The sequence below is a fragment of the Sphaeroforma arctica genome (genome assembly GCF_001186125.1).
Source record: "Sphaeroforma arctica JP610 unplaced genomic scaffold supercont1.1547, whole genome shotgun sequence".
Taxonomy (NCBI): Eukaryota; class Ichthyosporea; order Ichthyophonida; genus Sphaeroforma; species Sphaeroforma arctica.
In genome coordinates this window covers 107-11163 of record NW_014039011.1, presented here as the reverse complement: position 1 = coordinate 11163, position 11057 = coordinate 107, and the positions used below count along the sequence as shown (strand labels likewise).

Below are 11057 nucleotides of genomic sequence, written 5' to 3'. Positions count from 1 at the left end.
TGCAGTTGAATTTATAGCTCGATACAGTTGATTATTTAGCTCAATGCACTTGATTATATAGCTCAATGCACTTGAATTTATAGCTCAATGCAGTTGATTATATAGCTCAATGAGTCGTTTATATAGCTCAATGCACTTGATTATATAGTCTTAAAGATCATGTTTGATAGCTCCAACCATAGCATACAATCGCAACCATACTATCCAATCGTTGCTCTTTGGTTAGCTTAAAACCACGTCTCGTGAAATTAAATTCGATGTCATTGAAGTTTACAAGTATAAGAGTCTTATTTCCGACGTATAACACATTGCAGCTCGATTATGACACTGGAGAAGGGTGATGTGATTCTCACTGGCACTCCCGCGGGTGTCGGACCTATTCTGCCTGGACAGGATATCGAGTGTGGCTTGACCGAGGACGACAAGTACACAATGATGTTTACTGCCGTGGAGAGATAGTGAGCGATTAAAATATAGGCTCGCTTTCTCCAATCCCCCCCCCCTATTATTAGTTGGTTTAATTTTTGGTATGAAATGATAATGGGCGCAAGTAGACAATGATACCCACTTGAGTGATTCGATAGGTATCAGCATCAAAACGTATGACAGAACATAAAGAAGGTATATCGAAGAGATATATGGTATCGAGTGTGGGTTGACAGAGAACGATAAGAACACGATGATCTCACTGATACGGAGTGATGGTTAAAGAATACATATGATATAGTATAGATAGATGTATCGAGGAAATGTATATGGAAACACAAGAGAAGGGTGATATGATATTGGGTGTGGGATGACATAGTGCACGATGATGTTTATTGCCGTGGAGTGATATATAGCTTAGTTGCATTGAATATGAAAAGAAGAAAAATACATTTGGTTTGTTGAATATGAATAATAGAAAGTTAAATTCGTTTTATCGAATATGAATGGAAGAAAATCGTATAGAAGAGGTAAGTAAGAGCACGCACGAAATTAGTGGTCGGGAGAGTGTGGTTTGACAGCGGAGCCATGGTCACTGCCGCGGAGTGATCGTCAGCGTGAACGCGCACAAAGGAATGTCTTGTGGTAAGAAGAGATATGCATAAGCACATAGAGGACAGGTGAACAGGATTCTGGGTTGGGACTGCCAGAGGACGACAAGTACACAATGTGTCTTTCGTGAGATAGATTATGCGGTACACGACAGACATGGAGACAGGGTATTGAGCGCAAGTTAAAGGATGACTATCAATCTACTTCCACGGCAGTAGGTAATAGTGGAGAAATAGCAGATTGATAAAGTTTAAGGGGAATATCAGTAATCCACAGACAAGACAAGTGCGAGATCAGTACATAGGCAAGTATCAAGTGTGAACGACAAGTTATGTCTCCGGCCTGCAAACGGATACAGCTGTTTAGTCATTCCCATCCTGATGCCACGATGTAGCAATAAAATAAGCCAAATAAACAAATGCCTCTTACAGATTGGTAGCAACACTCACTTTACCCTGCGTCAAAGGTAATATATTCTTGAGGGTTGCCTGAGTGTTGAGTGAAGACTAATTTATTGCATTTAAATTTCTGGCGATTACTACAGAGTTGGTGTTGGCATTGTAAGCGCTGTGGTGTGCTACCACATCCATTAACATCACCTTCGGTACGAAACAACCTCAAATCTCAAAGTAGCCATAGACCAAATACCGAAGCATTTAGCATACAGTTGCTCGACCAAAAAACAACTTCTTCCCTGGCAATCTATATATTTCTCGTACAATATCCTTGTGCAGTGAACATCACGATACCATATGATATGGACTCTAGGATCATCCTACCATATTTTACTCCATTTTATCTCTCGCCTGAAGAATCTAGATAAAATTACATCCTATAGGGCTGGAGCTCTTCTAATCCATACGCCCGTGCTTGACGAACCGCAGAGCCATGAAGGCCAGGACGCGAGTGCCGGCCCAAATCACCAGTATCATGCCAAAATTCTGCCACATATCCGACTGAAAGCCTGAGAGGGGGATACCCATGCCGCTGATTGTTTCATCAGGTGGGATGGTGTACTGCAACGGAGAAAAAAATATTCATCTAAAAATATATATTTTTTGAATTAGAAAACAGAATCAGGATACGTGAAACACCGACTGATGGCGAAGAAAGAAAGGAATTCGTCATGAAATATGTCAACAATACAACATATTTCTCTTCACAAGGAATCAATGGACTCAAGAGGCGACCTGGTCTAGATACAGAGCATCGTTGGATGCGTACATCTCCTCCCCAGGGGGGATCAACCTACGGCTTTAAAGAAAGGTATAGTCTTCCTTTCATAGAAGTCCCATTCACTGTCGAATATGCTTATAACGAGGCCTATAATCACGAACATTAAAACCAAAAATCTCAAGCCATACGCTGTAGCTGCGTACTGAGATGCAAGCACAAACGCCAACAGTTTCTATAAGCCAACTTGCAGTCTGTACCTGGAACCTTTTTCTCGTGTGCATTTGGATACAAATTCCCTGCACATACATACCGGAAGTGTCATATTGGTTGTGAAGGACGAAAAGTTGTACGGTACGTCGCTGTCACATGGCGTGTACGCATACAAAGGCTCAGACCCTATTGTATAGTTGTACGATCCGCAATACTCGTAATTGCCTGCCAAATAATATTGAACGAATTTTGGGTCACTTAGATCGCATATAATCTCAACACGCGCAAAAACGTTCAGACTCATTTCAGAGAACGCATACATATCACCGTTCCACTGATCTATACAAGGGGAAACTTTATAGTAGTACTAGTATAAATATATATATATATATAAGTTTACATTTATATAGGCACAATCCATGATATAGAAGGACTGCTTACCGAATCTATTTAGTAACTACGCACATTATTTTCTTCTTCTTCTCGAATATACCATCTATACAAGTACCAGAGATAAATTTAAGACCAATGCGTCCAAAACGCTTACAAACACTGAGGTATAACTGTAATGTATCTATAGTAAAAATATCGATCGGGTGTATGTTGCGTGAAATATATCCGGTCAGAAATAGCAAATTAAGACACTTGTATTCCTCAAAAGTCAGATACAGTACGTATTGTTTCGGCCAGCCCAACCGGCACCAACTGAATCAAGTACACACTTCGCAACCAGACTATGAATACCAACCCCAACGTTGCGAAACCATAGCACTAAGGCTACGAAATACATTCAACTCCATAGTAAACAAACACAATACCTGAGAACTCGTTCAAAAGATAGGCGGAAAGTCCATAGTTAACAAAAGAAATGTAGTACGCCCAGATCCAGTAGTCAGGAATATCAGGTCTCTATAGCGGTATACATATGTACGCATAAAAACAAAAAAGGTATAGGTGAGTACGAGTATGGATTCATGAGTGCGCAAAAAAGCTCGGCATCCGAGGAATGGAAGTACCGGGAAGTAGGCAGCTATCAAGAAGAACTCTGCGACAACGAACGCGACTGCTTGACTTACCGCGATGAAGAATCCCGAGAACAGCATGAACCTAAGGCAATAGAGGATACAAGGTGAGTATGAGTATCGCGAAGGCACTAGTAGTGAGCTCATGTGTCGACGTGGACCCGTCAACATAATACATTGACATCCAAGCATCACAACACTACAAACATAGGCAGGAGTACATCATAAGTTAATAGATATCTCAAACACACATACAGCATCAACATGTCACGGAACACAGACAATATCAACATATACTGAAATAGCGCAGAAACACTGAATTCATAAGACATACGTCATAGAAACAGTAATATCACATACACCCGTATAATATGTTTCTGTAGATACATTCGTACGCCTAGAAAGCTGATAGCAAAGGCACATGTAAATATATCACGACCACACTGTTAACATAGGTATGTATGTACCAAAGACTCACACAAAAGTATATATACTGAATTCGTGCGTATAAATACATCATAAACATAACATAAACAAGTACTACTATAAGCAAACGTACATCATAGAAATATCAATATGAGAAAAACGTACGTTATGGGCAAAGTGACCAGACAGAGGGACCAGTCAGCAGTGTGGTATAGGAACAAGACTACCAGCACGACATTATAGTCTATACGCTGTCGTGGGCATATGCACATCGCAGACATTCATATCACGAACATAAACACCAAACAAACATTTTAATCATACCAGAAAGCGCACATCATGAAAACACTAATACCAAGGAAACACATACAGTAAAGGTAAGGTGACCATTGCCATGGAGGCGACATCGGCCGTGGGAAAGAAGAACGAGAACGTCAGCGCGAAATTCAGACCGGTCTCCGCAATGAAGAACGTGACCATCATGAAGAAGAAGAAGGCTCCCACTTCGCGCTTGAGATCGCACGCCCAGTATATTACAACTGACCACAACACGGCCTGCAATAAACACAAGGCGAAACACAGATGAAGTCATTGCGTGATGGGGCTTCTGTGTTGTACAGCAGCGTCTGGTGTTGCATTTGGTAATATCAAGAAGGTACCATGCTCCTATAGAAGTAAATGTATGCTACAATACTTACGTACAGTTATTGCCGTGGGGGTAGAACACTGCAAGATAGACGCAGTAACTTTCAGCCTTGGCAGAGAGTAGACTATAGGCCACACACACAAAACGCCGGGCTACTGTCTAATATAAAAGAAGCGCACATGTCAGCTTCGAAATATCTTGTGGTGTATTATTCACACTCGATCTATTTAGGACATCTAAATTCAGCTAAAATATTAAGCTCTACTACCCTGCGATTGAATCTCTACCTGCAGTGCACATACCTTTACGACATTCCACGGAGATTCAAAGATGACTGTCGATAAGAAATAGCTATGCACAGAATAAGAGTTGGCGTTGATTTCTCTCACACTGTAGTCACGGCTTTGAATTGTAGGCCCAACAATGGCGTTGAAACTAAATATGAAGTACGTCAGCGACAACATCAGCACCGACTAGGGCGATTAACCAACATATTTAAAAAGGAAAGAAGTAAATGAATGTTAGTACTACCAACAATACCGACGTGTTTGGAAAGATATCCGATGAGATAGAGCGATTATGAGCTGAGTTGTACAAAAATTCAGTGGACGTCTCGAAATACGTTCGGGGGTCGACGCATTTTAGCAACGGCATAACAGTTCCTAATCCTTCGAAATGTGATTATTATATAATAATTATGCCAGGCCAACTATACTAAAGTACGGAAGGATATATAAATATATAATACCACCGCCCGATGACCAAAAGGCATATATCCATGCATATATTAGGATGTTCCAATAGATTAAGAATCAAGCACGCACCTGCTTAGCACGGATGGCTGCCTGGTCGTATCCAGGCGAGAGATAGGCCAACATGAAGATAATCCCAACCATGATAGCGCCAATCACACGCTTGAAGAAGAAGGACTTATCGCGTTTAGCCGAGTCCCATGCGCGCTGAGTGAGGACAGCGGTATTGTAGTAGAACCCTGTTGGTTTGGACCGGGTGCAGTAAGAGGATCGATAGAGAGTGTAAGTGGTCGATATATATATACATACGCACACACACTCACACACATATATAAATAAATTAGTATACATGAATGTGAGATAGATTGATCCTGAATATACATCATCGCACTACTATTCATCACATCACACCAAATCCGCAGTCATAGACTTGCATTACTTTGGGTAACTTCATACGGTACATGCACGCTGTTCACGCACGCGTACTTTTCAGTCGCACACCACATCCTCTTTACGCTTTTATGGGTTCCCACTTCCAACCCTAAAACCTCTAGAAACCGATACTGCTAGGAATCACTCCAGAATATACCTACCGTTGGCGTAGAGATCGACATCACGGCTGAGCTCAGACCGCGTGACTTCATCCCGGTGTTTGCTGTATTGCGCAAGGGAATGTGGTGAAATTCAGTCTTGGGTTTGATACCATTGGATCAACCGTATGCCGGAGTCCAGAATGGGACATCGTGAGCTTGAGATATAGACTGGCGAATATAGAACTGTCATGGCAGCTGAAGGTAAAATGGGCTACGTGATTGCAAAAATCAGTTCTGGATAGAAAATCCAAATAATCAATGTGTTGTAAATTGCAGTATATGGGGTATTATTAAACTCGATTTGAAATTGGGAATTTCGAATCGGCGGCATCAAGACCTGCACAGTTCCGACAGAAACCAGCGACTTTTGTGAGGGGATATTATTATTTGTAAAACCATTGAAATTGTTTCAAATAGAGAAGGGGCATACAACTTGCTGTATGTAGACACCGCCAAGTATATATTGCTGCCTATTCGCATGCATACACAATCAAGTATTGTCAGCTACTACTAACACAACAACAAAGCATCGGTACATAGTCATCCGCAGGTATTGACTAGTAATAGCATCAGTCCACAGGCGCACCCAACGAGACTGTGACCGAACTGTAAGTACCATAAAACCTAGTACCTACCCAATTTAAATGCACCGATGGCAACGCGAAACAACTACACAATTACACTTGTATTACATCGGCAAGACACCGATCAATATACCCTAAACCTTACAACCCTTGATTTCTCCAGCGCCCCTCTAAGCAATGCTAGCTACAACGCTAAAAACAGCACACCGCCTTACACAGTGCACAGTCTCCACTAACTTACATCGTAGATATTTTCCTGGCTTCGGCCATGGCTGATTTCTGGTATGTTTCAACCCAGAACTTGGGATCGATATCGGGCCACGACTTCGTTTCCGGCGTTTCCAGCATGGGAGGGTGGCCAGCTGTCACAGATACTATATTGCGCGTGGTATGGATAGCAATGGTTCAGTATATACCTACTAAATACAGTCGTATATACACTACGTGATATAAAGGCTACCGACTTGTTTTGCACTGTGTATAAGATGGCTTATCTAAGGTGTATGCGATGCAGATGCAGCAAACAAAAACCCAAACACGATCTTGATCGATTTGCTGTTAGAGCATACAGTTTCATTCTGAAAGGGCGAGGAAAAAGTGATGGCTAGTTTTTTTCTTCATTCTGGAACCATAACATCGAGATGCTGGCGTAGCAGGCGGGAGCAAAGTGTTGCGCACATCCTAGGCCCACATGAAGCCCTTCACCTCGCACACCCTAAAACCAGCGTAGAAGCAGTGCCCCATAAGCTCTAGACTGATGTGCATTTACTCAGGGTGGAGTGTGATACCTACAAGGGCGCGTTATAGGGGGTACAATGTGATATACTACACAAATACTATCCAAGATAGGATATGCTACACCAAAGCTATTGATTATGAGATACAATGCACCAATGCCATTGACGATGGGACAGGCGTAGTTACAAACTTTTTTTTTGGGGGGGGGGGTTTTCACGGCAACAACATAAGCCAATACCCGCAACGGGTGATAGATAGAGCACAACCCAACCATTAAATGCCAACTCTCGCACTTACCCAAGTAATCTGCTGGATTTTGCTTCGGTGGTCTTTTGAATCCATGCTCCTATACAGATACATAATGGATTATGAGTGTGAGTCCAATGCGCAAGTACAGGACTCTATCCTCCAATGGTTAAGAAGCGAACCGGTGTTCGTAAAATAATGGTTTGTATCTTAAAGGTAGTGAGACGAGCACACCTGACCACAAGCACGCATTGCGTAGCCGAACTCGATTCGTGCCACGACCAAAATAAATGAGATTCGTCCAGCGCACTTTGAACAGAATACACACGCGGTTGCAGCATTTAGTGACAACTGCTGTGGTTACTGTACACCAGTCGCGCTGAACTAATTATGTACACGCCCTCACCAGCCATCAGCACACAATCATCATATTCGACTGGGCAACGGTTTAACTATGTCATTTGTATATATATGCTTGTGTTGTCTGTATTAAACCTGAGTATGTCTATGACTGTAACAAGCATGTGTCAAACTTGAAAATATCTCTGTCTGTATTAAGCATGAATATACCTGTCTGTATTAAGCATGGATATATTATGTCTGTATTGAGCATGAATAAATCTGTCTGTATTAAGCATGAATAAATCTGTCTGTATTAAGCATGAATTCATCTATGTCTGTATCAAGCTAGAATAAATCTACCTCTGTATTAAGCATGTATATATCTATGTCCGTATCAAGCTTGAAATATATCTATGTCTGTATTAAGTATGTATAAATTTATGTCTGTATTAAGCATGTATATATCTATGTCTGTAGTAAGCATGTATATATCTATGTCTGTATTAAGCATGCATATATCTATGTCTACACTAAGGATGTATATATATGTGTCTGTGCAAGCATGCAATATATATGCCCGTGCACATACCTCGAAGTAACTCGGGGCATTTTGAGCGTCACCCAGGTACACCACTTCACCCGCCACCAACAGCAGCAAACGATCAAAGAGTTTGTAAACATCGGTGGAGGGCTGATGGATAGTGCAAATCACACACACTCCGCGATTGCAGACGTCCTTGATACAACTGCACGTGAAATTGAGGATATTGATTTTCAGAGCCTTTTTCGGGAGCGGTTATGAGGTAGTGTGTTGCAGAATGAAAACAGATGACTCGAGTGATGTGCGTTGTACTCGAGATGATCAAGGGGCACTTTACCGATAAACAGCAACGAATACACCGATAATCTAATCCAGGTAACAAGCACTCGCGTGCAAAGTAAACCCACTTCACGACTAGACTTAAACCTACCCTAATACCCACACCCAAACTCACAAATACTATACCTAATAGTCTAGGGATAACTCACAAGTACTATACCTAATAAAGTCTAGGGATGTGGCCGAATCCAATCCAGATGTAGGTTCGTCCAAAAACAGGATAGAGGGATTGGTGATGAGCTCCATACCTGAAAGTATTGACGTGTAGGTTAGCGTGGCTGTGAAGCATTGTAAACTCAGCATATGGTAAACACTGAACGAGTTTGGTTCATATAGCACGAACAATAAGAGTGCACGCAGCGTTGCAAAGATAACTTCACCTGCATTTACACGCTTAGCTTGACCCCCAGAAACACCGCGATTGCCCTCATCTCCAATAATCACATCGGCACACCCTTGTAGTCCCAATAGGCTGAGGATTTCATCGACCCTGAGAAGTGGATATGACACAACGTGGATATGCACGTGAGAAATAAGGGCGCAGAGTTATAAGCCAGGATGACCAAAAAACCTTCTACCGGAATCATATACAATTACAAATAAACATAAACTGACAAGAATAAAGTAAGATAGACTGGCGACAACACAACCGAGCCACACAGAGATATCAGGATCAATTCCAGAGCACCACACATAGCGCAGAGCTGGGTAGGTAGTTGTCATACCGTTCATCTTGCAGCATACGGTCGCCCTCGTCATTCAGTCCATTGGCCTTCATTCTTAGCCTGGCCGTATACATCAGAGTTTCCCGGACCTACTTCGGCGGCAAGACGTTTCACAGACAATGAGTAAGGGTGCATTGTTGAAGGTGCAAGCAGACAGCATAGGCACTTCATACTAGTTGTCGAATCAGATAGTTTTCTAGATAGGCACTGGGGACGAGCAATAGTGAAACGTTGTATAGGAGGACTCGTTCTCTTATAATAGTGCAGATAGTGTGCAATAAACTGTCCAGGTGAATTTACACTACGAACTGTTCAGCCAAAGTACTGAAATCTACAATTAAGCAAAATACCTGGATACCCGCGCAAATACGAACCAATCTCATTAACACAACAGCAACAACAACTCGCACAGCATACTGACATACAGTGATTGTAGCAATGAGCGAATCTCTCTGCTCAACAAAGCCAAACCATCGCTTCATCTCCCTTGTTCTTTCCTTGCCATTGAACAGCAGGCTGCCCTCAACTACACCCGTGGACTTGCGTCCAGCGAGAACCTCTAGCAATGTAGACTTACCAGCACCTGCCCATTGTAACACATAGAACAATTAGAGATCCTGTACATGCCAGACACGTGGAATAATAACCGACCATGTACATACCAGGCAAGAAGAACAATAAAAAATTATGTACATATCAGAGGCGAATCCACTATCAGGTATATGCCAAATTGGCGTGGTTTCTAATGTGCACACATCAAATCTAATCGTCGTAGCATGTCGGATATACACCCTATTCGCTTGTCCAGTTTACAACTGATTTTCGATCGGAAAGCGAACAGCCACTAGTATAGACAATGGACTAGCATGATTGCACACTACTTCAAAACCTGTAGACGCTTACCTGAGGGACCCATGAGCGCTGTCATTTGCCGCGGATTGATAGAGCCTGTCACATTCTTCAGCAGCCACTTGGGTTCCTTACTCTTACCGTCCACGTGGACGCCATAGCTCAGATTCTCAAACGTGATGTTAAATTTGATCCCGTCTCCGACCTTTGTGGACAGGCGTTCATCCGCATGTTGCAGCGATTGACTTCGGCGGCTTTCGGTGCGAGACTCTCTCTCGTGCCGCATTGACTCCATACGGTGCTCTCGTTCGTCCGTGACTCGTGCCTAGTTCAGAAGGGACAGTATATAAATTATATACATGAATGTGTACTTATGAGTAAAGCGTGTAGGATAGTATTCGAATACGGCTAGGGGTATGTGTAGTGTACTTTCCAAGAGTAGAAACGACACAAAATTAAATTGTCCACAGAAGATTGTTGCAGTCCTTCGAACTATTTGAAGGTTAATACCGAGTATATGATACGTGGCGTAAGTACATAAATGTTTACAGGTGTACAATGTGGATTGGACGCATACTTTTGACTATACATTCGTACCGCGTTAGCGATTATGTGCCCACGCACATGCCTGAAACATACTAGCATATATATGTATACTTGTTCGATCTTACATCTGCCTAAAGTTAAATACCGAGATAACAATTCACACCTTCAAGTGTGCCTGAATGACTATCAAAGTTGTATTTGGATATGACTTGATAAGCGCAAGGTAATACCCAAACGTATAAGATCATAGACTTGTATATAAATATAGAAATATACACAGGCAC

The 11057-nt window shown here is 42.1% G+C and overlaps 2 protein-coding genes across 2 annotated transcripts in view; one reads left to right on the top strand and one right to left on the bottom strand.

Annotated features, from left to right (window-relative positions):
• SARC_11151 (fumarylacetoacetate hydrolase domain-containing protein 1) overlaps nt 1-632 on the top strand; it is a 3077-nt gene extending 2445 nt beyond the window's left edge. Inside the window, exon 5 of the mRNA XM_014294771.1 lies at nt 315-632. Within this exon, the coding sequence (XP_014150246.1) occupies nt 315-459 (145 nt within the window). The 3' untranslated portion in view covers nt 460-632. The remainder of the gene's footprint in view (nt 1-314) is intronic.
• Nucleotides 633-1463: 831 nt separating this feature from the next.
• On the bottom strand, nt 1464-10554 carry SARC_11150 (hypothetical protein). The gene is made up of 16 exons (XM_014294770.1): nt 10282-10554; nt 9804-9961; nt 9379-9467; nt 9034-9143; nt 8814-8901; nt 8363-8519; nt 7483-7531; nt 6689-6821; nt 5864-5925; nt 5343-5509; nt 4821-4991; nt 4243-4427; nt 3501-3531; nt 3243-3333; nt 2525-2649; nt 1464-2054 (listed from the first exon to the last, which is right to left on the bottom strand). The coding sequence occupies exons 1-16, from the start codon at nt 10520-10522 to the stop codon at nt 1890-1892; spliced, it is 2022 nt and encodes a 673-aa protein (XP_014150245.1). The 5' UTR covers nt 10523-10554; the 3' UTR covers nt 1464-1889.
• Nucleotides 10555-11057: the final 503 nt, after the last annotated feature.

Excerpts from the sequence above, each read along its gene's own strand:
- SARC_11150 (XM_014294770.1), bottom strand. The coding sequence starts at position 10,522 with ATGGAGTCAATGCGGCACGAGAGAGAGTCTCGCACCGAAAGCCGCCGA. Across the intron at positions 3,532-4,242 it reads ATGGTCACCTTACCTTTACT|GTTCATGCTGTTCTCGGGAT; the intron begins GTATGTGTTTCC and ends CTATTGCCTTAG. Across the intron at positions 2,055-2,524 it reads CAACCAATATGACACTTCCG|TACACCATCCCACCTGATGA; the intron begins GTATGTATGTGC and ends TCTCCGTTGCAG.